At 38.2% G+C, this 26798-nt stretch overlaps 1 protein-coding gene across 1 annotated transcript; it reads left to right on the forward strand.

Moving 5' to 3' along the window:
* Positions 1–210: 210 nt before the first annotated feature.
* Positions 211–26614, forward strand: MTMR1 (myotubularin related protein 1). Its single transcript, XM_054388820.1, has 13 exons — positions 211–271; positions 1121–1215; positions 1394–1501; positions 1893–1994; positions 2679–2762; positions 3424–3573; positions 3859–4047; positions 4525–4710; positions 7462–7668; positions 8483–8575; positions 13727–13840; positions 15363–15539; positions 26040–26614. The coding sequence occupies exons 1-13, from the start codon at positions 226–228 to the stop codon at positions 26202–26204; spliced, it is 1716 nt and encodes a 571-aa protein (XP_054244795.1). The 5' UTR covers positions 211–225; the 3' UTR covers positions 26205–26614.
* The last annotated feature ends 184 nt before the right edge of the window (positions 26615–26798 follow it).

The following is a 26798-nucleotide window of genomic DNA, read 5'->3' on the forward strand; positions in this document are numbered from 1 at the left end:
TACTGAATTTTGTGTTTGGTTCTCCTTTTTTTTTTTTTTTCCCCCACTATGGTACTGTTTAATACAGTTGTGCCTTGTAAAAAAGATACACTTCTTGTGTTCAGTAATCTGGTACTAAAAGTACTTTCCATCAAAATGTATTGATGTAGTACAGATGGAAAGTGAGATTTACTCAGGGTTTTGGGTTTCTGCCAGGCACTGCGGGATGGAAACAAGCTAGCACAGATGGAAGAGGCTCCACTTTTTCCTGGAGAATCAATCAAAGTGATTGGTAAGCATACTATTGAATACTACACTGAATGCTATTAAATGGCTAGTTTATTTAAAGAAACAAATATTCTTTCCTTTTTACTTTTATTATTTTAATTTAATGCCACTTTAAGAAGGAGAAATTGGTTCCAGAGGATGACTTTATTCACATATATAAATGTTCCTTTTTTTCAAGCGTTAGTTTGGTCCATGTAGGTATGTTAGTTGTATTTGTGCTTGGGGTGCCAGGGATGCTCTGTAGGTTGAAAAGCTTCAAAATTGTGATATCAAAGAAGATGAAGATATGTAAAACTTCATTTTCAGTTCTTAATGAGATTTGTTTTGCTTTAGCCTGTGATAGCAATCTCTGCATTAGCAGTGCAGTAGTTGGCTAGAGAAGAGTACTAGAGCTTCCCAATAGAAGTGAAAATAAGGTATGGGCATATAACTGAACTACTTGGAGCTCAGTTGCAGTAACTGCCCATTTGGATTCTCTCTCTGAGGTGAGTGTGGGTGCTGTACACCTCAGCACCCACCAGCAGGGACCAGAGCTGCCTGCAGCTAAGAATACCAGCAGGTACTTTGTTACCTGCCTACCCTTATTGCAGCCAGTGCTAGCTGAGCCTTGCCCCAATTGCTCAGCAGTTGCTGAGCAGCAGAGGGACTGAGGAATTTGATTGTTTTCATTGTTGAAGTAAAGACAGCTCTTTCAGTCCTGATAGTATCTGAGGGGTAGGCCTTCCTATTGAGGTCAGGCAGTAAAATCTTTAGAGAGCTGCAAAAGTCTTGCTGTTTTAGAATGGATATAGATTTGTATGGAATAAATGTGTGCAATGGTAAAATTGGTCTGTTTAATTGGTCTGTTTTCCAGCTAAAGATGTTATGTATATCTGTCCATTCATGGGTGCAGTCAGTGGTACACTAACAGTGACAGACTTCAGGATGTTTATCAAAAGTGTTGAAAGGGTAAGACCTTGCTATCTGATTGCATATCCTTTCAGATGGGGGTGTTGCTGAAGTAGATTTCACAAAGTGACAAATTTGGTGTGAGTTATAGTTGAATGTAATGAAATGTACATGAAAAATCTTAGACTGTATTCCTCCTAATGTAACAACATCCTTTTGTTTTGTATAAAAAACTCAGGATCCACCTTTTGTTGTGGATGTTCCCCTTGGAGTCATAAATAGAGTTGAAAAAATTGGAGTACAGAGCCACGGAGACAACTCGTGTGGTATAGAAATAGTTTGCAAGGTATGGCATAGTAGAGATTGACTCATATTGAAGTATTTTCATTTCATATTTCAACAAGGGGATCTGTATGCACTTGCTGGTTTTCTGTCTGATCAGTTCCCTCTATTTTAAACCCTGCTTCATTTAGATAATTATTTCAATTCCTTTTGTGATACTTAGTCTTAAACACTTCTGCCTTTTGTCTCGAGTGGATTTATAGGAAAAGTGGCTATTTTTATATCTGGCAACTCTAATGATGATCTTAGTCACCATACAAACACTCACAGAACTCTAATGTGGGTTAGATTGTGTTAGTCACTTAGTGCTACATATGTGCCTTCCTTCAATTTCTTACAACTTTCTTTCCCCTTAATTTATCATAGAGTAAAACAGTGTAGCTTGTTTTTGTCAGGATATGAGAAATCTGCGGCTGGCCTATAAACAGGAGGAGCAGAACAGATTGGAGATTTTTGAAAACCTTGTAATACGTGCATTTCCTGTTTCGAATGGGCTGGTGAGTCTTAAGATGTAGAAGAGGCTGTCACTGGCTCTTCCTCATTTTTGGAAAGTGTCGGTGGGGAAATACAAGGCATTGAAATGTTGATTGTTAGAATCTGTTACAGAGCAGGAAAGCTACTCTGATTCCATTTCTGCTTTGCATTAGTTCATAAAACTTTACACTGTGTCCTGCTATCGGTGAAGTTAATTTGGACATAACCCCTGACATCTAGATTTGCCTAATGTTGCTGATTAAAAATGTGTGTGTATTGACTCTTACTTTCTGCAGTAGATAATTCAGTCTTGAAGTTCTGTCTAAAACCACAGATAGGTACAATTAGTCATATTATTAGTTAGCTGCAGAATGTTATTTCAGTTGCTTATACTGGTTGGGGAGTAGGAGACCAATTTCCTCAAACTGGTTATGCCATCGATGTGTTGTATGATAGCTGGCAAGTAACATCAACTCTGTGTCCTGTCTTGGTTTTGTTAATTGCATAGCATGTACTTGAAGGAGAAAATGTGTCGTGCAGTTTCTTTCTAGCACAGTGTGGTCCAGTCTGACTAGAAGGTTTTATGTGTGCTGTTTAGAGTTTTACAAGTGTTAAATATGAAATACTAGAAGGGTCACTGTTTTAGAGCTTATTGGTCAGTACACCCCATCAGATAGTAATTTAGGCTTTTGCTTTGCTGTTCTTAGCCTCTTTTTGCATTCAACTATAAAGAAAAGTTTGCTGTTAATGGCTGGAAAGTGTATGATCCAATGGCAGAATATAAGAGGCAGGTAAGTTACATGAGTATTTGGTGCATTTATTTTTTTTTCTCATATTTCCCCCAAAGCCATTCAAACAAGAAAAATATTAATGAAAACTCAACATTTTCAACTCCAGCTGCACGCAGAGACTGTCTGGCTCCCAAATTTAGATACTAAAACACCTGGTGGCTTGACTATGGTAGTGTTGAGCACCTGCTAAATTTGATGGAGATAACAGGTGCCGAGTGCTTGAGCAAACTGGTCTGTCTCAACATGCATTCTTAAATACACATTTTCAAGGTGCTGTTGCTGGAAAATACAGGCTTTGAAAATTTTGGGTTTGAATAAGCGTCATTAAACAGAAGGATGACTGTAGTTTACCATTGTAAATCTACAGTTTCCTAGTTAGAAAAGTATTTTTATTCCACTATATGATCACTCTAACTTAGTATGCAGTTTATTCAAATTATTATTTTGCATATAATTTTTAAAGGTAATAAATAGGGAAGACTTTTAATGTTTTGGTTTATGGTTCAACATGAAGATCTAAATTTTACAGCTTATTTAAAAGAAAAACGAGGGTGCAGTTTTTTTAAGCAAGTACATAGCATATAAACATTTTCATCACCCTAATCTCAGATATGTGAAGGTCTAACCTGAAAAATACAAAAACTGTCTTGCTTTCATACAGGGCTTGCCCAATGAAAGTTGGAAAATATCCAAAATTAACAGCACCTATGAGCTTTGTGATACATATCCTGCAGTTCTTGTTGTGCCAACCAGCGTAAAGGACGATGACCTCTCAAAAGTGGCAGCATTTAGAGCAAAAGGCAGAGTTCCAGTAAGTGAAACTTTTACAAGGAGGTACAAGTACTCTACAAAATTGTAGCTTATAAGAAATTCTCAGAGTTCTTTTAGATGTTTAGAATCACTTTGTATTTCAAGCTCAGATTTGGGATGAGCAGTGCTAGTGTGCCATCATTATGGTTTTGTGCCAGCTTGCCCTTAAATTTGCGTTTATTTGCCAGGCAACAATGCCATGCAGGCAGTGTGGTTGTTTAATTGCACTCTGGCCTGCTGCTTTTATAGTGGTATAGTAAACTAAAATTATTTTCTTTCCTTACAGGTTTTATCCTGGATTCATCCTGAAAGCCAGGCAACAATAACACGATGCAGTCAGCCATCAGTAGGCCCAAATGATAAGCGCTGCAAAGAAGATGAAAAGTATTTGCAGACAATAATGGATGCCAATGCTCAGTCACATAAACTTATCATCTTTGATGCCAGACAGAATAGTGTTGCAGATACAAACAAGGTAGGCTGGAGTCAAAACTAGCATTAGAACTTCTATGCTACAAGGCTGAAGACTGAGTAAGAGATGAGGATGAGGAGAACTTGATGTGAAAAACAGACAAAAAAGGGTCTCTAAAGAGGGTTTGGGAAGGAACGTAAGTTGCTGGTGTCATTTTGGAAAGTCCCATCAAGAACTGAAGGCAGCATGAAGGCATAACAGAAATGATGTGGTAAAGCCCATGGAAGACCAGTGGCTTCAGTAATAAAAAGGGGAGGGTGTGTATATGTATTATCCAATGAAGCCAATTACAATTAGAAATTTTTTTTTCACCTAAAAAAAAATACTGTAGTGCTTTGTAGAAAGCAAAAGCCAAAAGTACATTGTTGGTGCTGAAAAACACTCTCAGAGAATACTGAAACCTGACCAAAATAGTACTACGTATTTTGACGTCTTCTACGTGTTCTTTTCTTTGTTGTCTTTTTACTTTTTGAATGACAGGCAAAAGGTGGAGGATATGAAAGTGAAAGTGCCTACCCAAATGCAGAGCTGGTCTTTCTGGAAATTCACAATATACATGTGATGAGAGAATCCCTGCGTAAACTGAAAGAAATAGTTTATCCTACTATCGATGAGACTCGGTGGTTGTCAAATGTGGACTCAACGCATTGGCTGGAATATATAAGGGTAAAACACTTTTGATGAGAAAAATCATTTGGGTTTTTTGTTAAGCTATGTTTTTAACTTGCATTGCTGAAAATACTACTAAAATAATATGTTGATCAGATCAATCTTGTAAAAAAAAAAAAAAAAAAAAAAAAAAAGCAACCACCAAAACCAAAAAAACCCCAACAAGAAGAATTTTTAAATGGTCACTTAGAACATAGCATTTTGAGCATTCCATAATAATTTTGTATTTCCCCTTTTATGTATTGGTAGGTAGTGAGTTAATTCCTGATAGCACAGGATTGTATTTAGTGTTGGACAATGTTTTATTTTCTTGAGAGGGAATGTTTGTGAGCAGACCAGGGTTATCCTTGCTTTTTGGAAGAATGCCCTGGGAACTTCAGATTTTATCTGAACAGCTGCCAGAAGGACTTGATTGTAAATTCTACAGTCTTTCTCATCCTTTCCTCCTTCAATGCAGTGTTGGTGTTCATGTGTCAGGCACCTATATTTTCATGGACTCTTTATAGTCAGTGCTTTACTGAGTTATAATCTGCTCTGTTATTTGGCATAATATTAAAATAAATCACCACCATACTGGTTTTACAGTCTGCTTCACTAATCTATGAAATATTTTAAAATAGATTGTTTCATTACCCTGTTTATTATAAGTATGGATGAAGTGGAATTTCTTTTATTATCAAATGGCTTAAATGTCACTCATGCAAAACGTGTTTGGGATTGTTCATTCCTTTTACCCTTTTCTGTTAACTAGTGCTTGTTAACTGCTGTGGAAGAACCAGCAGAGGGAGCAAATGCTTAAATTAAGAACTAAATAAATGTAATGGTCTTTTGGGAACAGGTTAATTTCCTTATTCACTAAAAGTGGGACTATTCCAAACAGCTTTGGGAATCTGAGTATCTGGAAACTTTTTTTTTATCAGCCTGGTCTTAAGTACAAAAACCTGTTTTTAAAAATGGAATTGTTTGAGCCAGCAGTCACCTTTCATTGATGTTGTCTTCAGTGGGGTTCCTGACCTTAGCAAGTGTCAGAAGTGCACTTTGATACCTCTGTTGCACAGATGACAAAAGCAGAAGAATTTTGCTTTTATCCAAGACTTGCCACCTTCCTTGCCTATTTGATTTGGCTTGTAATATAGGTTAACAAATCTATATCTTTGCTCAAACACGTTTTCTGGGCTTGGAGCAGTGTGATTGTGTCCCAGTTTAATGAAATGCATCACTGGAAATTCACCTTCATAGCACTGGGCACACAGAACATTTTGATGGTGGTCCAGGACTGTCCAGAGAGGTACCAGTAACGATTTGTGTGTGTGAAGATGGCAGTTAACAGCAGGAGTCACTTGATGCATTTTTGTACACCCAGGATGTGGTGCCCTGCTCATATCCCTCCCCCTCAGAGTATTTTCTGTCTTTTAGGGTAGAACTAGTGTTAGTAATTATTTTTAAACCCATTCTCATTTTTGAACTGATCTAAAGTAATTCATTAGGAGCCCTAAGTTAAATACTGTGTTGGTTGCTAAGCTTTGAAACATTTTCGGCTGTACTCCCTCATCTGCATTCTGTTTAGAACAATTTAGAGCAAGGTATTGCATACTCATATTTTATACAAATTCATTTTCTGCTTTTATCAAAGACCAAACTGTCTCAATATTTGCACTTTTTCAGTGCAGTAGAGCTTTGTAACTAAAGTAGTTGGTGATTAATGAGTTCAGACCACAAGCTCTGTTCTCCCATGGAAGCTTTTATATTGTTTTCTGCTATTTCCATCCTGGCACCCTTCAGTTTTACCATAAATAATACAGTCAATGAAAGATACAGTCAATGAAAATTGTCTCTGAAGCATGGTTCTTGAAATAGCTTTGAAGACTGGTCTTGTGCACAGCTGCTTCAGTGGATGCTAGCTCTCTTGTTTCCCAGAAGATGTTTTTACATGCCTGGGAATGGAAGAATACAAATGCTTTGCAAGATTCCATTTTCTAATGTTGTGAGATGCAGAACAGGAATTTGTCTTGTGGTCCTATTCTAGTGCTTGTTTCATTCACATATTTTGCAGTGCCACAATAGGCAATGTTGCAGAGACAAATCTTCACAGGAGAGAGGTTATTCAAGTTTTAAAAAACTGCAGAGTGGCATAAGAGAACAAGAGAGGGAGTTTGTGGGGTAGAAGGCTAACACATTCACACAGGTGATCTCAGTCCTGTGCCGCATCTATCTTATGCTGTCCAGCATGCTTCTTAATCCAGGCTGTTACTGTTCCTTGTCATGGCTTGAATACATGTCTATTTCATTCACCAGTGAAGTGGCACAGGCTCCCAGCCAGGGATTTCTGTGTTTGTTTGTGTTGTGCTTTTTATTTAGATTAGCTGGAGAGTTTGTCCCTCTCCAAACTTAGTATTTGACAACTGAAAACTGAGGAACAGTGATTGAACCTTTGGAATAGGTTGCAGTATTTGTGTCTTTTCATCATGATACAGAGTTTCAGTTTTGAGTTGGAGAAGGGATTCCCAGGTTCTTCTACCATATGCTACTAATAATGGAGAGCTGGTAAGAACTGTCTCCTGGACGTTTTTTGTTACCTCTAGGAATATGCATACCACCATTTGGAAATCCCTCATTTAAAGCAATGTCATCCAGGTGCTTAACTAATTTGAAATTTTAAAAGAGTGAAAGATCGTAGCTCTTTTTGATTTTGGTAGAGTTTTGGTTATTGTTTAATATGCTTGGATTTTGTTTTTCTGTTTCTTTAAGATGCTTCTTGCTGGAGCAGTGAGAATTGCAGATAAAATTGAATCTGGTAAAACTTCTGTAGTGGTTCACTGCAGTGATGGCTGGGACAGAACAGCACAGCTCACGGCACTGGCTATGCTCATGCTGGACAGCTATTACAGAACCATCAAGGGGTTTGAAGTCCTTATAGAGAAAGAGTGGATAAGTTTTGGACACCGATTTGCAATGGTAAGCTAAAAGATCTAATGTGCAGTTTGTCACCTTCAAGGCTTTTTATTTTGAATAGCATCTTTTCTCACAATGCTCAGCTGCATTATAATTATTATTGCTGGTGTCCTTATTTTAATGGTGTGAGTGTGTCAGGGAATTGAGTCCTGTTCATTTTTAACAGGAAATCTGTTTGAGGGATGTAATATGAAGTAAAGAAGGATTAAGTGGCTTAAACATAATGGTAAAATGAATGAATTAATTTTTTTTACAAGGAATAGAGATTGCAGCATGTTGCTTCATCTTTAACGGTCTTATGAATGGAGAAAGAAGGAAAACAATTAAGGTGTCTAGAAGGTTAAATTGCTGGAACCATTATGCTGATTTAATATTGAAATGTTTATTTAATACATGGGCTAGTGAGGAATTAGGTCATAAATTATGATGCTATTTTGTGAGCTCTGACTCTTAAGTTAGGAGAAATGACATGTAGTTATGGCAGGTAGATATGGAATAATTGTCATTTCAGTACAGTCTTACTAGATACCTACTAGTTTGACCCACTAGGAGCAATAAATGGCTGTGCAGTGAAAGATGGGGAAACAACTGGCACAGTGCTTTGGCCAAGTGTCTTTCCAGCTTGGCTCAACAGCAAGGGCATATCCATAAATGAATATTGGGAGGCATTTTTCATAGTTGAAGAACACAGGTTCTCATTATGGAAGATCTACTTGTCTTGTACATAGTTGGAACGTATTTTAGATTTACTCAGGTTTAAATTGTTGGAGCAGTACCGTAAACTAGACTGAAATGAAAAGTTTGGTTTGACTTTCAGCGAGTAGGACATGGAGATGATGATCATGCTGATGCAGATAGATCTCCCATTTTCCTGCAGTTCATCGACTGTGTTTGGCAGATGACAAAGCAGGTAAGATGCTTAAAAGTGTGTTTCCAAGGGTCTCAGTCTTATCTTGGAGACATGAGTCATGTAGGAGACACATTTGCAGAGCAGTAGCATGTTGGTTGGGCTGTCACTGCACTTTGCACAAAGGGAAACCTTTTGCTCAAAAGTGAGGAACGAGGAGCTAGATGTATTGACTTGAAACCAAGACATTAGTAATCCTTTTTGTTTAAATTGGGCTTTCAAAGAATTGTCTGTTGACATAAAGAAGTCTTAATATGTTAAATTATAGAACAGATTTAGCTTCAGTTTTCCTTATTTGTACCTCCATGAGCGTAAACTGCTTAAAGGACATCAAAGAACAGCATATTGCTCTTCTTTAATGGTGTTATTGAAATAAGTTGTCCACATGAAGACTTTATTTCCAGGTAAATCAGAAGTGCTTGATTCCTTTTTTTCCTTTTTTTTTCTTTCCTCTTTTGTTTTTCCTTCTTAAAGCCCAGATCTGTGCTGTTACAGTAAAAGCTATTATACTGAAGTCTGTATAGTGTGTGATTTCTTTTGAAGAGGGGAAGGTAACACTCTGGTTCCATATGTTGTTAGCACTCCCAGATCTCTTACGTTGGTCTTCTTGTTCTGAACATGATTCTTAAAAACTTAGATCATAGTTTCCAAAACTTGTATTTGAAGCAGCCATCTTCGGTGCTTTATGAAAGTTCCCTGCTGTAATACTGGGCCCTTGTCCAGACTCTCTTGAAGACTTTCTCTTTCCATGTAGCTTGCTTCAGCATTTAATGTGCTCTTTAGTATGGCTTGAGAAAATAAATGAAAAATTCTGTCCCTCTCTCAGAGGAAAGCTAATAACAATAGCATAGAGAAGCAGTTCTAAACACCTGGAAGGAACAAAAAAAGTCCTCTGGGGACATCCTTAATTGAGAGCAGCCTCTTCTATTTTTGTGATCTCCCTTGCTGCCTCCTATTTCTTGCTATAAACAGTTTAGATCCCTCTAGTTAAAAAAAAAAAAAAAAAGAGTTGAGGAGTAGGAGGAAATCTATGAAACATTTTGCCAATACCACATCTGTTCAAAATCTGGTTTCAGAAACTTCTGAGGTTGTGTCAGTGTGAGCTGAAATTCCCCCCCCCCCCCCACCGACAATAACCAGGTTAGCTCAGTCTGGAAGCAAATGAAAGCTGTATTTACAAGCAGAATCTACAATCTATGATGAAATGCAATGAATATGTACAAATATACAAAAGTCACAACATTTACAAATATATACAATCAACAGAAAAGCACAACCAAGCTCCCTTTGCTTCTTTCCCAAAAGGGGACCTTTCCCAAGGGGCCTCTCTCCCAGGGGCTTCCCCCCCCACACCCCCCTGGCAGAAAGCAGAGTTAGCTAAAGCAGAAAAGTTGTTAACTTAGCTCGCCAAGGTCAGTGTGTGTTATCTTCAGCCAGAAGAGAAGAAGAAACAGCAGCTAGACAACCCAGCAGGTTTCCCCAACTGCAGACTCCCCACTTTGTTTTGAGTAGTAGTTCTTAAACATTTCTATCTACCCAATGGAAGTGTTTAGAACAATCGTTATTTTGCTTTCTTACACCCAAGAGTGACTTATTTACACTCTTTCACTTTCTCTGCTTGAACTTTGCAAAGAAAAACTAAAAAGACAGTTTTAAACCATCACAGAGGTACATGTACAGCAGTGGCTTTGAAAAATCATTGCTGTTACAACAGGGAAAAAAAAAAGAAAACGTCATTCCTGGAGAGTTCTTGCATGCTTATTTTTATTTTTCAGTTGACTTCAAAACCTAGAAAATAGATGTGAAAATTAGGATTACCTTGACATGGACCTGTGGAACCAGGATTCTGTTTTATCCTTGTGTAGATCTCTTGCTTGTAAAACAGTGATTGTTTCATTCTGTAGAATCCATGGTAAACATATGTGAAATGTTTGTTCCTAAGCTCGAATAAGTGTTAATGACTGCGGGAAGGTGTAAGGGCTTGGGTTTGGGCAGGGACTCAAAAGAAGCATATTTTTTTCTTTCTGAGTTCTGAAAATTACATTCTTAAAACAGCCAATTGCTACAGGGAAAGAATCTTTAACTTCCCACTAAGATACAAATTTCCAGACAGCTTCAGACAATGAAACTTAATCCTTAACAGCTTTATATTTTCCCTTGTTTTTATGATCTTTGTGACATACAGATATGGTAATAGAGAACTTTGGAGAAGTACATTGATACCAGATTTAATAAAAAGCATATGGCAATGTGATTTCCCTCCTTTGTTAGTAAATTCTGTGGATTTTGAATAGTAATTGTCAAATTGGAAAGGCCACATGTGATCTGTTGAAATACTGATGCCCTGTTAAAAATGAAAAAAAGTTGTAAAGTCTGTATGTAGCATTGCAACTCAGGTAATAGCTTTCTACCTTTCATGCACAGTACCCACATAGGAGGAAACTGTGTTTAAAGTTGGTAGAAAGTTGCATCCTGTTTGCTACTTGCTGTCATCTATTGCCAGAGATGCATTTTTCATGGGTTTCAGTAGTGTACTATTATGAAATCTAGTGTTCAGTTAACCCAATTCAGTTCAGTTTCACAATCCTAAAAGCTCTTTTGCAAAGTGTTTCACCTTTAAATGTTACTGTAGTACAGAAGGAGTTCATTGATTACAAAGCAAGTTCATTTTGCATGTCTGTGAATCAAATGCCAGTTGGCATCATCAGGCTTTTAAATAAGAGAGTTCTTTTAAATACCTCCCTTACAAAAACCCCCAACAACTCCAGCAGCATCAAGTAGGAGATTTTAATGACCTGTGTGTTCTCTCACAATTAGTGGATTTGACAAGAAGTAAATTTTCATTTGGGGAATTTTTCCACCTGAATCTTCAAACAGACACTAATGGGCTTGGAACTACAGAGGAAAGCATTTTTAGGTCAGTGATTTTTCAGCAGCAGTAATAGAAGCTTTACAGTCTTGATACATCAGCTCCAACAGTACAACTCTTGTACCCAAAGACAGGGTTTCAATAAAGTGCTATCACTTATTAATAAATTAGTTGGAGTGCAACCACTGATGTATGGAATTTTGAATATGCTTCACTGGATTGGAATAGCAGCCATGTCGGCATCTATCTGATTAGTATGGACCCGTCACAACACAGAGCCCTGATGTGACAAGGCTCATTAAGTGCTTTCAGTTAAAGAGAGTCCCTTTAGGAGAGGCTTTGTCTTCAAAGTTATTTCCAAATATCATTTTGATCTTTTGCAAATTATTTTTGTTCTGTCTGATTGCTGCTTTGGAATGGGTGCAGGAGATTGAGGTCTGAGACCTACTGAATCTTCTCCTGTCCTGATTCAGCACACCAGCAGTTCTCTTCATACTTTTTAAAAATCATTGCTGTGTTGTTAACATCTTTGTTTTGTAATTGAGTTTTGGCTTGATTTCCTGGAGAGAATGAAGTGCTGTAACTGATAAATTTTGAACATGACTCAAAAAGAGAACCTGATGATCTTAAGTTGCTGTACCTTTTATGAAAACAAATGGCTAGGGGTTTGAAAACAAAGCAGTGATTTGAGAGAGAAGCCCCAGTGTGAGCGTACTGTGCTGTTGGACAGTGTGTAGTCTATACGGGAGTCAGAGGAAGGAAGGATCTCTTTTGTCAGGCATAATGATAGTTTCCTTTCTCAAAGTTTTCAGTTGAAAGTTGGTATATCTTAGCTTGAAGTCTGGGAAAGAGACTGTTATTGTTGTTTTTTGATGTAAATCAATCTGTTTTAGAAGAGCATTGCTCAAAACATAGATCTTTCTGAGTTTTATACAAGCACACCCGTTGTGTGTTACTCAACTCTTTACCTTCAACATGAGTTGCCCTTCGTAAATCACAGATGACACCAAAGAGGAATTTCTGGATCAGCTAGGTCATCCACAGTCCCAGTTGCTGCATTATTCCTCCTAGCTGTACTTGGAATATTTTTCTTTTTTTTTGGTTATTTAGAGTAGCTGTTGAGTCACTCATGCCAAGGTGTTCAGTGTCCTTCAGTGGCACATAACAGAAACCAGTCTGCTGTTTTCTTCAGATCTGAAATGCTGGTTTGAGATTTTGCAATGTAGCAGGAAATTCTTCTGTATGAATCTATAACTTTGCATGTTAGACTTCTGGAAAGATGTATTCCTTTAGTGGGAATGAACAAAATTTGTTTCATGTGTCTTGAACATTAGTCTCTTTTCTTTCATGGTAATGAGAGAAATGCTACTTCTTAGATTTTTCCTTTAGTCTTCTAATTTTTTTTTCTCTTACATGTTTATCATTCTGAGTCTGTGTTTGAGACCCTTGTCATACTGAACGTGAAGTTATTTTGACACATCAAGCAGTTGCCATATGTAGTCCTCTAATAAAATTTGATTCCATCTGAATAGGTAGCAGCCCATGTGGTTTACATTAATTTCTTCCTTTTATGGTTTTTAGAGCATGACAGATTAATATATATATTAAACGTTTTGAGTGTTTTCAAATTTCTAACTCTGTTTTTCCTAAAATGTATCTGGTAACTTCAGCTTGTGAATAAAACACCTAGTGGTGCTCAGTGCAGTAACAGTTCTTTCACTTCAGAAGTACAGGATTTACTTTCCAATACAAAAGAAGAAGGATTAAAGGCTTACTGTGCATAGTTGATGGTAACTCCAGGGGTGAAGTGGAAAAAAGTAACTTACTCAGGTAGAAAGTAAAAGAAACATTTAAAATGTATGTTAAGCACATTGTATGTGCAGTAGTCTTTGTTATCCCATTTCGCTGCATGTTAGAATAGGAAATAAAATGATTTCTTATCCTGTAACAAGAGAATTAAAGCATGTGTTGGAAACAGTTTGGGTTTATTAGAGCTCCTTAAAATGGATTATTTTGTGTCACCAGTTCCATGTTAGCTGATGCTTCTGTGTTTGTATTCCAGTATACTTGCATAATGAATGGTTTGTCTCTGAGGAGTGTTTATTAAGAAGTATGTAGGTGAAATGTATTATTGCAATGGGAGTTACTATTTTCTTGAACATAATTGCTAAATAAGAAAAAAAAAGTCTTATCTGTATCTTTTTATTGTTTCTTATGTTGAGTTTCATCCTTTCTACACTGCTTAAAATGAAATTTAAAGTTATTTGCCATTTTTGTTTTTTCAGTTTCCTGCAGCCTTTGAATTCAATGAGTTATTTTTGATCACCATTCTGGATCATCTTTACAGCTGTCTCTTTGGGACTTTCTTATGTAACTGTGAAAAAGAGAGATTAAAAGAGGTAAATAATTAGAGTAAGGCCAATTCTCAATTTACTGTTTTTATATGAAAATGCTTAAAATGCAAGACCTAAGAACATGCAAACTGCGGTTTTGGGTACATTTGTCACACAGTCTTAAAAGACAACACAGGAAATTTCGTGGTATGAGAGATGCCTTGCTATTAAATGAAATGACACTCTTAGAATCATAGAATCACTAGGGTTGGAGAAGATCTTTGAGACCATTGAGTCCAACCATAACCATGACCACTACACCGTGTCCTGAAGCTCCATATCTACGCACTTCTTGAACACTTCCAGGGATGGTGACTCCATCACCTCCCTGACAGCCTGTTCCAGCACCTCACCCCTCTCACAGTAAAGATATTTTTCCTAATGTTCAATCTTACTTTGCTGCTACCTGTTCAGGGGTTTGAGGGTTTTAGAATGTTGTCTTTCAGATATTTCTAGCCAATATGTGCAACTTTAAATCAACATTATCAAATTATGTTAGCATTTCTTTTGATGTTTCCAAAGGAATACCTATGGTTGACTTTGAAAGTCACAGTAGAACATAATTAGATAGAACATATGGTTGGTGTTTAAAATATCTAAATAAATGGAGTTAGGACTTCATGAAATACTTCCAGTTTGGAAAAAAAAAATTAAAAGTATGTTAATATTCTAAGTACCTTTGCTTACTTTCAGTTTTGTTGATTTAAATATTTAATATTTTTTAAAGCAAGTAACAATCCCTTGCCACATTTAGTTTTATACTTTTTTTTTTGGTTTCTCTGTACTGCTTCTGTAGAGAAGAGTTGCATGTAAATACCACAAGATGGAGCTGAATAACATGTTCTCAGCAAATGCAGGGTTTCCAGGCAGCTTTCTTTCATAAATGAATAGTCAGATGCAATTCTCAATAAAGAAATACAATTTAAGACACAGCAGTAGTAGAAACACATGTTTTACAGCACTAAAGGAGGGTAAAATTGCAGCATGAATCTGATGTAAGTTTAGATTTCCAATCCTTGATGTAACTATGATTGTGCTGATTACATTTAGAATGATACAACTTGCAGAAGTGCAAATAAAATAGACATTTTAAAATGTAATATCAGTTGATAAGAGCAAATAGCGTGAGTAGGAGAATTGAATAATTATTTTTCACAGATGCTGGGTTTGGATCTTATGAACTATATATCTTTCTTGTCAAAGCTATTTTTTTTTTAAGTTGGTCAGTGTGTAACCATGTATTTAAGTAGCTGTAAACATTGCAATGCAGCTTTCATTTTCTCAGCTAGTCCTTAGTGTCTCTGAAAACTATATTCTTGAAACTTCCCTATTGGACCAGAATAAGTGTTCAGATGTTTTGCTAAAGATTTAAAGCTGTTTAATGATCAGCTACTGGAAGTGTTCTCAGAGTTCTTGCCATTTTCTAATAAGTAAGATAAATCTGACAGATAAAATTACTAATATGTAGAAATCAACCTCATATTAAGGTTTTGCAATCCATATAATGAATATTATTTTATTTTATTAGGAGGTAAGCACAAAGACTGTGTCACTGTGGTCCTATATAAACAGCCAGTTAGATGAGTTCACAAATCCTTTCTACGTGAACTATGAAAACCATGTCCTGTATCCTGTTGCCAGTCTGAACCATTTGGAGCTATGGGTGAACTACTACGTCAGGTGGAATCCAAGGATGCGGCCTCAGGTATGAGCTTTCATGTTTAAATGAAAAACACAGAGATGGAAAAAAAAAAACAACTCTTTTTCATAGTGTCAAATGCAGCATTTGATTTCAAAAGTGCTCGTCTGCTGCACGTATCTTAGCTGATAAGAAGACGGTGATTTTCTCAAAGGAGATGTGGGATGAGTTCAAACTTAGTAGGATGATGTTTTCACCACTAGAATAGGGAGTCACAGCATCACTGTATTGGCTTGTGAAAGGTAACAGATTAACAGGGTTTTGTTGTCAGATGACGACTTTCCTAACACTTCTACAATACTGTGTGAGGCTTTTTACTGCTTTTATTGCCTTGACCTCCTTGTAGTGTTTAGTGTGCTTTTGTTTTCAATCATGTTTTGCCATTTACCAATGATGATGTAAAATATAGCAGCAATTTCTGAAAGAATTGGGCTACATACTGACTCATTTTGTAGGCTTTCTAAACTTAGCATCACATGGATGCTTGTTTTCAATTGACCTTTACTGTTTCAAGCTGGTATGCTAAAGATTAAACACTCCCTGTATGTGCTCCTTGATTCATCCAGTATTTGCTCTTACAAGTAATGTCTGCTATTCAGATAAATCTTTGCATCTCTTCAAAAACTCCATATGCTCTCCTGCTTAGAAGTCTGAAGAAAGAACATGCAGTTTGTGTCACAACCGTAATGTATCTGAGGGTGCTACACCATCTCTTTATTAAGATAACATTCCAAGGTACCCCCAAGCATATTATGATAAATTACCTGTATTAAGTGACTGCTCAAAAGCTGCTTTCATCTTCTAGCAGTCAGAATGAGACGTGAGTTTCAAATTTATTAAGACACCCACAAGTCAGAGGCTTTTGTAAAAGATGGTGTTCCAAGGTTAAGTTTCAAGGACAGTACACTGGTAGAAGTCCAGGTGTCAGAGAAATACCTTTTAAGGTCCTGGGAAAGTCTAGCTTGCCTGCTTTCCTCACTGAGGTGTTTCTTCTGAGCAGCTTAGTTTCCCTCACTTGTTCTGTTGTGGTTGATCCAGTCCTCTGACTGTTAGGTACCTGTTAAAACCTTGAAGATGGTATATTTTAATCTTTATGGTTTTAAAGTAAATTTGTCAACTGCTTTTTAGCACAGTGTCATCTTTCCATTAGCCTGTTTGCTGGAAAACATTGGTGTGGTTTATGCATGTTTTAGTATAACCAAACTGCAGCAGTGGCAGTAGTTCTGACTTGTATTTAATTGAAATCTGTAGGCCCTGAATGTGAGCAGGGTTTGTAAACACATACAAAAGCTAGTCCCTGTCCAAAAGAGATGAAGGTGAGAGAGAGATGACATAATGAAAAAATAGCAGAATTATCATGCACTTAGTGGCAAACTCTGCTCACTGCCTCTCTGGTGGAGAGTGCTCTGCCCACTTCTGTTGGAGAGTACTCTGCAGGCACTCCAGCATATGTGAATCATTGCTCTTCATTGGTCTTTGAGAACAGGTCCCTCAGATCAGCAGGTTGAAGGTAACAAAATTTGATGATACTGGTAACTGCCTTAACTTCAGTATCACCTTTTTTGTTGAAGAACTAATACAACTGTTTGGACTCTTTAGTTCTTCCACATTACCTTTATCTTGTGAAGATACATCATGACTTTCCTCTTGTCATTAGCCTGAGTTTATGTGATATTTGTAACAAATATTTGGAAGTGTTTCACCTCTACTTGGATAAATTTGCTGCAGAAATTAGAATTTTTTGTTGTAGTGTTATGTTCTTCAGCCTAATTATGAAAGCACAAACTCAGGCAAGCATGTAAATAAATGGTCCTTGTAATCACAATATACTAACTTTGCTTTCTTCTGTATTTGTGTTGTCTAGTTTCACACTGTTAGCCAATTCAGTAACATTCAGTCCCATTCAGTGACAGAAAAAAAACCTCAGTGACCATTGTGACACCCAGCAGGTCTTCACTTATCTTCAGTGAAAAAAAGTCTTAATCAGTGGGTTTATTAAAAGAACAGGCATTGCTGCCTACTGATAAAAGGTGTTGTTGTTGAATACCTTTTAATGTAGTTCTTTTGGTAACCAACTGGAGTTAGAGAAAATGAAATACTTAATGTGAATGAAGAGCTCTGTGATGAATAGCAGTTCAAGGCAAACTCATGTGCTGCTCTATCAGCTGCAGAAACTAGAAAAGGCTTATTGTTTTCTTGGAGCTCACCAAAAAGGAGAGATGTCTAGTAGGTGAATTTAAGGGAAGGTGAATAATAGTCCTTTAATATAATCAGAATGGATGTTTGATACCCATTTTCAACCAACTTTGTATTATGGGAGAGGAAGCTCACAGGGCATGTTTTGGTTTGAGGCAATATCTTCAGGTTTTCTCATTTCAGCTTGAGTAGTGAGTGAGGCTTGAAGGGGCTGAGAGAAGTTAATCATTGCACTTCACTGACTTCTCTATTGGAAATAAGCATACATTACCTTTATTTTTAATTTCAAAGTTACTGAATGCAAACTGGATGCAGCCATTTAGTTTTGCATTGCTGTACTCTGAATATCTGTGTCTCATCAGGCTTTTAACAGTACAGTAACGTCTGAGATATTCTCCATTGCAGTAGGACATACAGAGTTTAACATTCCTATTTCTGGAAAAATTGCTCATAATGCTGTGTCTTCAGTTCTAACCAAGTTTTGTGGAAGGCTGAATTGGTGGTTTAAGTGGTGTTTATTTGCATCAGAGCCCCATTTTAGGATTACATCTGTATTGCAATAAATCCTGTGCACTAAGGTAACACACAGCCTCTTTCCGTAGGGTTCAAAGCTCAAGTGTCTTAGAAGTGAACACTGTGGAAAATTCTAGGTTAAATATGGACTTCTCTTGTACATTCCATTTTCACTAAAGTACACTTCAACAAGGTCATTCTAATTCTTAAGTGAAATAAAATGTTCCTTAGTTTCAGTTTGGAGGTATTACATCATTATTGACTTCTTGTCCCAAGAAAATTAGATAAATTTTAGTCCTATCTTACTTGAATTTCTTGGCTGAGGAGATTTTTTCAGATTTTCCCTTTCCTTGGGTTGGAAAAATGTGTATTTGCATGTGACATATGGAAGACAAGCTCTTTTCATTCTCTCTTACAGAGGTGGGTACCTACTACTGGACTTAAGATGACTCTGCTAGTCTGGAATAGATAAGAAAGTATGGTTTTGATTTTTGTCAGTTGATATCATATACTTCTATTGCCTTTTCTGTGTAGTCATTCAGACTTTCTTGAGACTCTTGAGGGGTTCTGTCTGCCAGATGTCTGTTAGTTATTTGCTTGGGCAACTCCAGAACATGGGGAGAACAGAAAAAATAATGCTTCTGTTTATGACTTCTGCAGGGGCAGTATTTTTGAACTAATGCATTCTTACCATTTATATATGCAGAACACGAGTAACAGTTCTGGTCCTTTCAGTTCAATCTGTGTCTTGCCTTCTGAGAAATGGCATCTTAACCCATGAAGTACAGGGCTTAAACTTGTGGTTTAACCATGGGGTGGTTTTTGTTCTGGGTTTTTTTCATTTTTCTATGCCTGGAAGTTTTCTTTCAAGCTCTGTTGTGGGAATTTGGCCACTGGGATAGAAATCATGTCACAGGAATCCCTCTAAGTTTTTCAGATTCATTCTGTGTGTGTGGATATAAACTACAGCACAGGAGGTTCCACCTCAACATGAGGAGAAACTTCTTCACTGTGAGGGTCACAGCACTGGAACAGGCTCCTCAGAGAGGTTGTATAGTCTCTTTTTCTGGAGACTTTCAAGACCCATCTGGATGCATTCCTGCGCTAGCTTCTATGGTCCTGCTCTGGCAGGGGGGTGGGACTCAGTGATCTTTGGAGGTTCCTTCCATCCCTTAACATCATGTGGTCCTGTTGATAGGTTAACACTTGGCTTGAAAAAAGAAAATGAAAAGGTAGGAATAGATAACTGGTTATTTAGCCTGTACAGAAATGACTGGAAGGCAGATAAATAGGTTACAGTGTTGCTTTGTTTGTTTTTATGCTGTGTATAGAATTGCAGAAGGATGTGATGTGTTGAACAGTTGAGTGATTAGATGTCAGTTGAAGTTCAGTGTCAATGAGCACAAAATATTGCATGTTTAAAAGAACACATAAGATGTTAATCATCACTGGAAAATGGTTGAGAATAAGCTGGAAAACATAGTTAGTGAAATGCTTTATTCTGTATATAACAGGATATAACTTAGAGTCTGGCACTTGGGGTGTTCAGGTTCTTTATACCTGCCTTCAGTCACCTTGCTGGCCTTTTCCTCTGAGCGTGTTGACATTGGTTCTAGTATTTTCAAAGTTTGTACATCTGGTTTAACACCATTTTGTGGCAGGACAAACCCATCACATGGCTCTAGAAATGCCTGGCGTTGCTGCTCTGTCATCCATGATGTTAAGTCTATCTTTATGCATGAAAGAATGAGGCAGGAGACCTCAGGAGCAGGAATCACCTGGTGGGTTAGATAGCTGAGTGCTGCCCTAGCTAAGATTTCATCCCTTCATTTAGCACACAGTTTCTTGTGAGACAAAGCAAGTTTCTACAGAGCCTGAGAGTTTCCCTCTATCTGGATGTCTAAATCAAGATTTCCAGTCTGGTTTACTGCAGGCAATTTAGATCTGCAGATAAAACTCTCAGCGTTCAGTTGTTATGGAATAAAATATAGACTAACTGCTTATACTGTGTGCTGGAATGATCTCTAGGTATTGAAGAAAAAAAAAAAAAGGAGAGTATCCTGTAAGGAGCACAGCATCAGAAGATGCACAGAAAAGGAGAAACTAGTACTGTACAAATAAACTTCATTTTGGGGAGTTTCTAACATAGTTTGAAAGCAAGCATTCAAAGCATTGCTCTAGTCTATCAGAGCAATGCTTTCTAACTAGGCCATAAGTTTTAACAAGCAATGGCATCAGCTTGTGGCATGTAGGGTTTCCCAAGTCTGGAAGGCTATGCAACTGTTTGCAAAAACCTCTGTTCCAGTTCCACATGGTGGGGTTCATAATTTCTGTTTGCTAGTCATGGCTTTTGCAGGAGGCCAGGAGTTTTTGCTTGGTTTCTAAGGAGCATACCTCTACAATAAGTGTGTAAGTGTTGATTAATATTGAAAAGCTGCTGTTTTCATTGTGTGAGGTTGGCTTTTTTTATGCCTGTGGTGTTAACCAGGTTTTAAAAGTGAGTCTGTCAGAGTTCCAGCTCTTCACAGAGAGGAGCAAAAAGCTGAAGTGAAAGATACTGTTGTCTTTCCAGTGCAGAGAGCAGGGGTTTTTAAAAACTGACAGTCTTAAGTCAAGCAATGAATTTGAAATAACCGTTTTCCTCTGCAGCCTTTCTTCTCTGTTGCTGAAATAGATAAAGCATACTTGCTGAACGAGACAGAATACATTCACTGTTGAACAATTTCCATGTGCATGACTGTCCTTGAGCTAGTACAGTAAGACACAGTAGATATCCATCTAATTAAGACTTGGTGCTACTGTAAGTGAATAGCTATTATCGTTTCTTTTATGCCTATCCTTGTGTTGACAAATTTTGCTGTCCAAAAGCACTCTGGGATCCTGAAAGATTACTTGGGAATGAAAACCTGAAAGTCAATACTGCAAGTGAACTGTAGCAATTCTGTGAAGAGGAGGGTTTGGATTTTTGAGGAAAGGAAGCTGTCTTGTGTCTAGATGTAGTATGTATGTGGTACAGCATAATTGTACTTTCTGTGTGGGTGTAATTAATGCCCTCCAACTTTATCTTTCCTCAAGTCCTCATCTAGCAGGAATCACAGAAGCACAGAATGTTAGAGGTTGAAAGGGACTTCCAGAGGTCAAGTCCAACCCCCCCCGCCAAAGCAGGATCACCTAGGGCAGGTCACACAGGAATGCATCCAGGCAGGTCTTGAAAATCTCTAGAGAAAGAGATTCCACAGCTTCTCCGAGCAGCCTCTTCCAGTGCTCTGTGCAGTCTCACTGACACCATGGGGAGGTGGGGGAGTGATCACAGTGGGAAGAAAACCAGTCTCTGGCCCTTTTCCCCATTACTTAGTGCTGGTGGCAATGTCCTTACTCTTGTCTCTGCTTGGACTACATTGCTGTATTAGATGTAAATGCCACTTTTTTTTTTTCATGTTTTGAGTGATTTGATGTGATTAGAAAAACTAATTTTATTTCTCATAAATAGTCAAATAACAATTTTTTTTGAGGTTAACCCACCAAAATCTCTTCAAATGCAGTACATTCACCTTTACATTTCTACTTTCTTTTTACTGGAGTATTTTGTTAAGTAACAGAAATGAAATTTACTGGTTTTCAGCACTTTGAGGTAATAGTTTAAATAATACGTGGAAAACATCCTGAAAACCTAATACAAGCAGTGGCTCAACCAATTTTCCAGCCCAACAAACCTACAAATGTGATGCCAGGTTAGGTTTTATCTGTGTAGGCTCCTCTTGTGCAGCAGGAGGAGATCTTTGCTTCCCCTTGGAGTATGGACAGAAATGATGGGGACTTGGTGGTAGTGGCTGGGTGTTGCCTAGCAGCATTACTGCAGCAACACCCTGGGAAGCTGGCATGACAAAGGAAAGGATGCACAGTCCTCTGGATATCTGGTATTGATACCGTGGAGTAGAGCAGCAAAAAATAACATGAATGCAGTTGGATGATGGGTCCAGAGTCATCTTTTGAGCTTCCACTTCTAATTTAAGAGGCAGCATGAGAGAGTAGAAGACAGTCTGCTGTCAGACTCCCAACAAACTCATCTCAGTCAAATCAATTACGTGATTTCCTAACAGGACTGTAATAAAAGCTTGCCATGGAGACACTACTTGTGCTGTGCAAGTATACACTTCTAGGGTTAAGGTGCTAACAAGATCTCATAATAAACCATCTTCTCCAAACTTCTTGTTTCTTACAGAATCTGTCACTCTTCCACTTCCTTTTATTCTACACAGCGGCAAAGTAAAGGAGAACCTTATTCAGAGCAAGCCACTGCAGGTGTTTTTGTGAAGGCTGTTGTTACTCTCTCCTTCTGAAGAAGGCTTTGTTTGAGAGAGGAATCGCTCACGGGAACACAATGGTGTGAAGTGGCAAAAATAGAGATGTTTTCTGTAAGAATTTGCACAGGATGGTATGAGGAAGTACTGGCAGCAACAGGTCTGCCTGGGAGGAAGAGGGTCTCCTCCTCCTTCCAAGATGGAAAGAGGCTTCCAGAAAGCTGCACAATACCATGATTCTTTTTAGTTATCTTAATGGTTTCATAGATAGATAGATATGACTTGAGGTTGAGGCTTTGCTTTGTGCATTGCCCTCCCACTCCCCACCTAGTTCTCTGTTTTTTCATTATTTTACATTTGAATTGGCTGCTTTCTTTCCAGAAAGGAAACTTCCAATAACAGAATTGAAGGTGTCTAGGGCAAAACACAGCTCCTTGTGTCAGGCTGCTTTTCAGGTCTTTCTGTAAAAATATCTATGGTCATTTTTTTTGTTTTTCAGCTGCCTACACCAGCCAGTTTATCTCACTCAAGTATGTAATTCTAACATGGACTATCACTAACAAATCAGTTAGTGTCAGCTGTTTGAAAATCTCTAGCTGTTTGAAATCACTCCTAAAGTGCTAGAGATTTCTCTAGACTGAAATTGAGCAGAGCAGTCACTGTGCATGTGCTCATTTCCTGGGTGTCCTGTTTGATACCCACAATGCCAAACTGCAGAATTCCTGAGGTCTCTGTTAAACCAATTTGTGATCCAAGGTATGCAAAACCAGGAGGTGCTTGCTTCAGATCCTTGCCTGTAAAAGTGAATTGGTAATACTCCCACACCTCCTTAGGGTGCTGCAGAAATAAATTTGTTTCTTTACATGAGATGAAAGTACAGAAAAGGAAACTTAAGCATTTCAAGTTCAGAAGAATAAATAAAGGATGGGGTCAGACACTGCAGAGAAAACTAAATATTGAATAACTGCTCACTAATTGAGTAGCATCAAACTGTGCACTGAATAAATGAGGAGTACAAGGGGGAAGCTAGTGTTTTAATGTTTATTTTACCAACAGTTTTATACAGATGTACAGCAAGGCTGAACTGAGTTTGGAGAAATAATCTTCATTCTGACACCACCTCATTTTTTGAGAGCATAATTTTGCAATCTTAATGTTGAAGAGGTTTTTGTGTGACTTGAATATACACAGACTTTTTAAATGTCATTATTGTTATTTAGCTAATTTATTTAAAGACAGTCCTGTTCTTTGAGGTGGACGTGTGGGGAGAACAGCACTTGCGTCAAAGTTTGAGCGTTGTGCCATGTTGAATTAGATTCTGGGGGAATGCAGAGGAAGGTTTGAGATGTGCAGTCACACTTTTCCTCCTCAAAGCACCTCACACCGTTTGCCAAGTTCTGTAGCAGCTTTTGTGTTGTGTATCCTGGAAGGTTTTGTGTCAGGTTCCCCAAAAGCTGGTGGTGTGGAACTGCTTTTTCTGAGTGCTGGAGCATCGTGCAGTGGAACACACTGGCTGCTAATGCTGGTAAAAGGTGTCTAAGAGCAATTGACCTGTTCTGCTGACTCGTGATTAAGCTGGGCAGGAATCAGGTGTACAAATCTCCTGTGACCCAGGCCTTGCATGACTAATGATACCAAGGGTAAATCACTCTGCTGTGGACCTAGGCCTTTCAGGAAGATGCCTTCATAAAGAAATCTGAAGTGGGAGTGTACAAGAAAGGGATCTTGTATTTGAGAAAAGAAAAAAAAAAGGGGGGGGGGAGACTGCTGTAGGGTGGAGTTGTGTGTGCTAAATCAAGACCAGAATGTCTTCATTTTCACTGAGACTTAAATTTGCCATGGTAGACAATCTTGGTCAACCTTCTTCACCAAAGTTGGTTTTGCCATGTTTTTAGGTGTATGCATTTACTGTAGACTGCCTCAGAAATATGAGATTGGTTTTCTGGAAGGTGTGCTTTGGGTTTGTTAGTGAAGGAGGCTGTTCTCTGTGGGCTTGTGGTGGGTGCAGGAGAAGAGTGCAAGAAGAGAAGGAATTCATTGCATAGTGAAGGCAGGACTCTGGGGGCAGTGGGAGCTTGGTGGCATGCAGCAATTGTTCTACTGAATACTGGGAAAGTTAGACTTTTGAAGTTGCTGTGGGTGACATGTTGGGTGAATTGATGACTCTCAGGGTACTAAGAGCAGCACTTTGTGAATATACTGAAGTTTATGTGCTAAGCCACAAATAAGAAAATATAAACCACTATTTGATGCTGTTTTCTTCTTTTATGTTAGAAGTAAAGATAGAAATTAAATTATATTTTCCTGTTTCAGAAACAAGAGTGTTAAGTTTTAAAAATATCAAAATCTAATGCATGGATTTTTTATGTGCTTTCTTTTAAAAGCCAGAACTCACAGAAGTGTCAGTTGTGACTCAGTTGTGTGTTGGTGGCAAGAAGAGAATCCCTTTCTGTTTTTTGATATCTTCTGCATGTAACACCATGTCAGGATTTCATGTTCATGTGTGCATCCCAGCCCTGTAATCTCTTTTAAGCGGTAGGGAGCTTGTGGGTGAATACAGTTCCCTGGAGCCCAGGCTGTGAATTAGTTACAACATCTAGCAATACACAGGGTTACCATTGCTGCATCTCCCCATGACTGTCTTGCCAACCCACTTAAATTCTTTTCCCATCTTATTCTTTCCAGGAGCTATGAACAGATTATACAGGATAAAGGAAATCAAAATAAATTTACAGTCAAACTTTTTTTTGGCCTTTCTGTTGCTACTGGGAGAAGGAAGGGTCTCTATCTGCTTGTCTGAGAGAACAGATACAGTTGCAAAACCAGTGTGGCTAACATCTTGCCTTGGCCGTGATACAGTTGAACGTTGCAGATGGGGGTGAAAAGCACCTAGAGCTCTGATGCAGAGTGGTGCATTTCTGGTGTTTTTTGAGCGTGGGCAGAGGCAGAAACCTGTGCAACCCACTTCTATGAAAGGTTTATGGCAGTGTGACTCTGGGAGGTCTACCACAAGCACAATTCATGGTTGCACTTTTCTCACTGACAAGCTGAAAGGAGTCAGACTCTTGGAAAGATGCCTGGTTAGAAGAGTAGTAAGATGCTCCATAAAGAGCCAGCTTTGTGAACTCTTCTCTGTGTACATAGCAAGTTCTGTCCAAACAGGCAGGGGCAGCAGTTCCCAGGAAAGGCATTTTAAGTTGAACTGAAAGTGGTATCGATAAGGGAGTGGGGTACATTTCCTGGAATAGGTTTGGTATCCCATCAAGGCTATTTGCAGTCTTTTGAATTGATTTCCTGACAGCTGTGTTGTTGGAAAGGGACAGTTTGCTGAAATGGTTCATTTCGAATGACTAAAGAAACACTTTCCTTAAATGTTGATATACTGAAATTCACAGATGTTGGATTCCTTCTGTTACTGAAGGAAACAGTGTAGGCATTGCTTGAGAATACAACTCACTGAGAGTCAAAGTAAGCTTTTTCTTTCTTTACCCATCAGGTTCCAATCCATCAGAATCTTAAAGAGCTCCTTGCTATCCGGACAGAGCTGCAGAAGAAGGTGGAAGATTTGCAAAGGGAAGCTGCCACACGATCCATTTCTTCCTCCTCTGATAGAGGTTCATCTCCTTCCCATTCAGCCACACCAGTGCACACCTCTGTGTGATGTGTAACAAAAGCCATGTGAAAAAAATTTGTGTCAGGTGATACAGAGAGGAGGGTGAAATGCTTTTCCCATCACAAAAGGATTGTGAGTGACTTGTAATTGCTATGATCTACATGCCTTACTCTGTGTCTGATATTATCATGATGAGGCCAAAAAGAGCTTCAATAGATGTGATGTATTTTCTTGTTGGCAGTTCCCACATGTGTTTTGACAGCTCTAGCTAAATCACCAATTGTGAAATTAAACTTTGTTTTGAACAACTAACAATTTAACCATCCTAAAAGAGAATCCATCTGCCAAGCAGACAGAAAACTGCCACTCCTGCTGCCTAGGGTACCATGCCTGGATGAGAGAATCAGACAAGACACCACGTGATGCTTACACAGAGCACAGAACGTTTTTCTGAATGGGAGCTCCGTATTTCACTCAGTAATATATCTTTTTTTTTTTTTTTTTTTTTTGCTAGAGCAATATATTTTTTTTAGGTAATTAATGCACTTGGAAATTGATTTGACGTGTTTCCCAGTGTAGTCGGTTTTACATTTTGACTAAATATGCCATTAAAAGTGGTTGAAGTTAAGCTGGGTTTATCAA

The sequence above is a fragment of the Indicator indicator genome, chromosome 17 (genome assembly GCF_027791375.1).
Source record: "Indicator indicator isolate 239-I01 chromosome 17, UM_Iind_1.1, whole genome shotgun sequence".
In the NCBI taxonomy this organism is placed as follows: domain Eukaryota; kingdom Metazoa; phylum Chordata; class Aves; order Piciformes; family Indicatoridae; genus Indicator; species Indicator indicator.

Coding starts and splice junctions, on each gene's coding strand:
- MTMR1 (XM_054388820.1), top strand. CDS start 226: ATGGAAGAGGCTCCACTTTTTCCTGGAGAATCAATCAAAGTGATTG. Junction 1,216..1,393: donor TTATCAAAAGTGTTGAAAGG/GTAAGACCTTGC, acceptor TAAAAAACTCAG/GATCCACCTTTTGTTGTGGA. Junction 4,048..4,524: donor GTGTTGCAGATACAAACAAG/GTAGGCTGGAGT, acceptor TTTGAATGACAG/GCAAAAGGTGGAGGATATGA.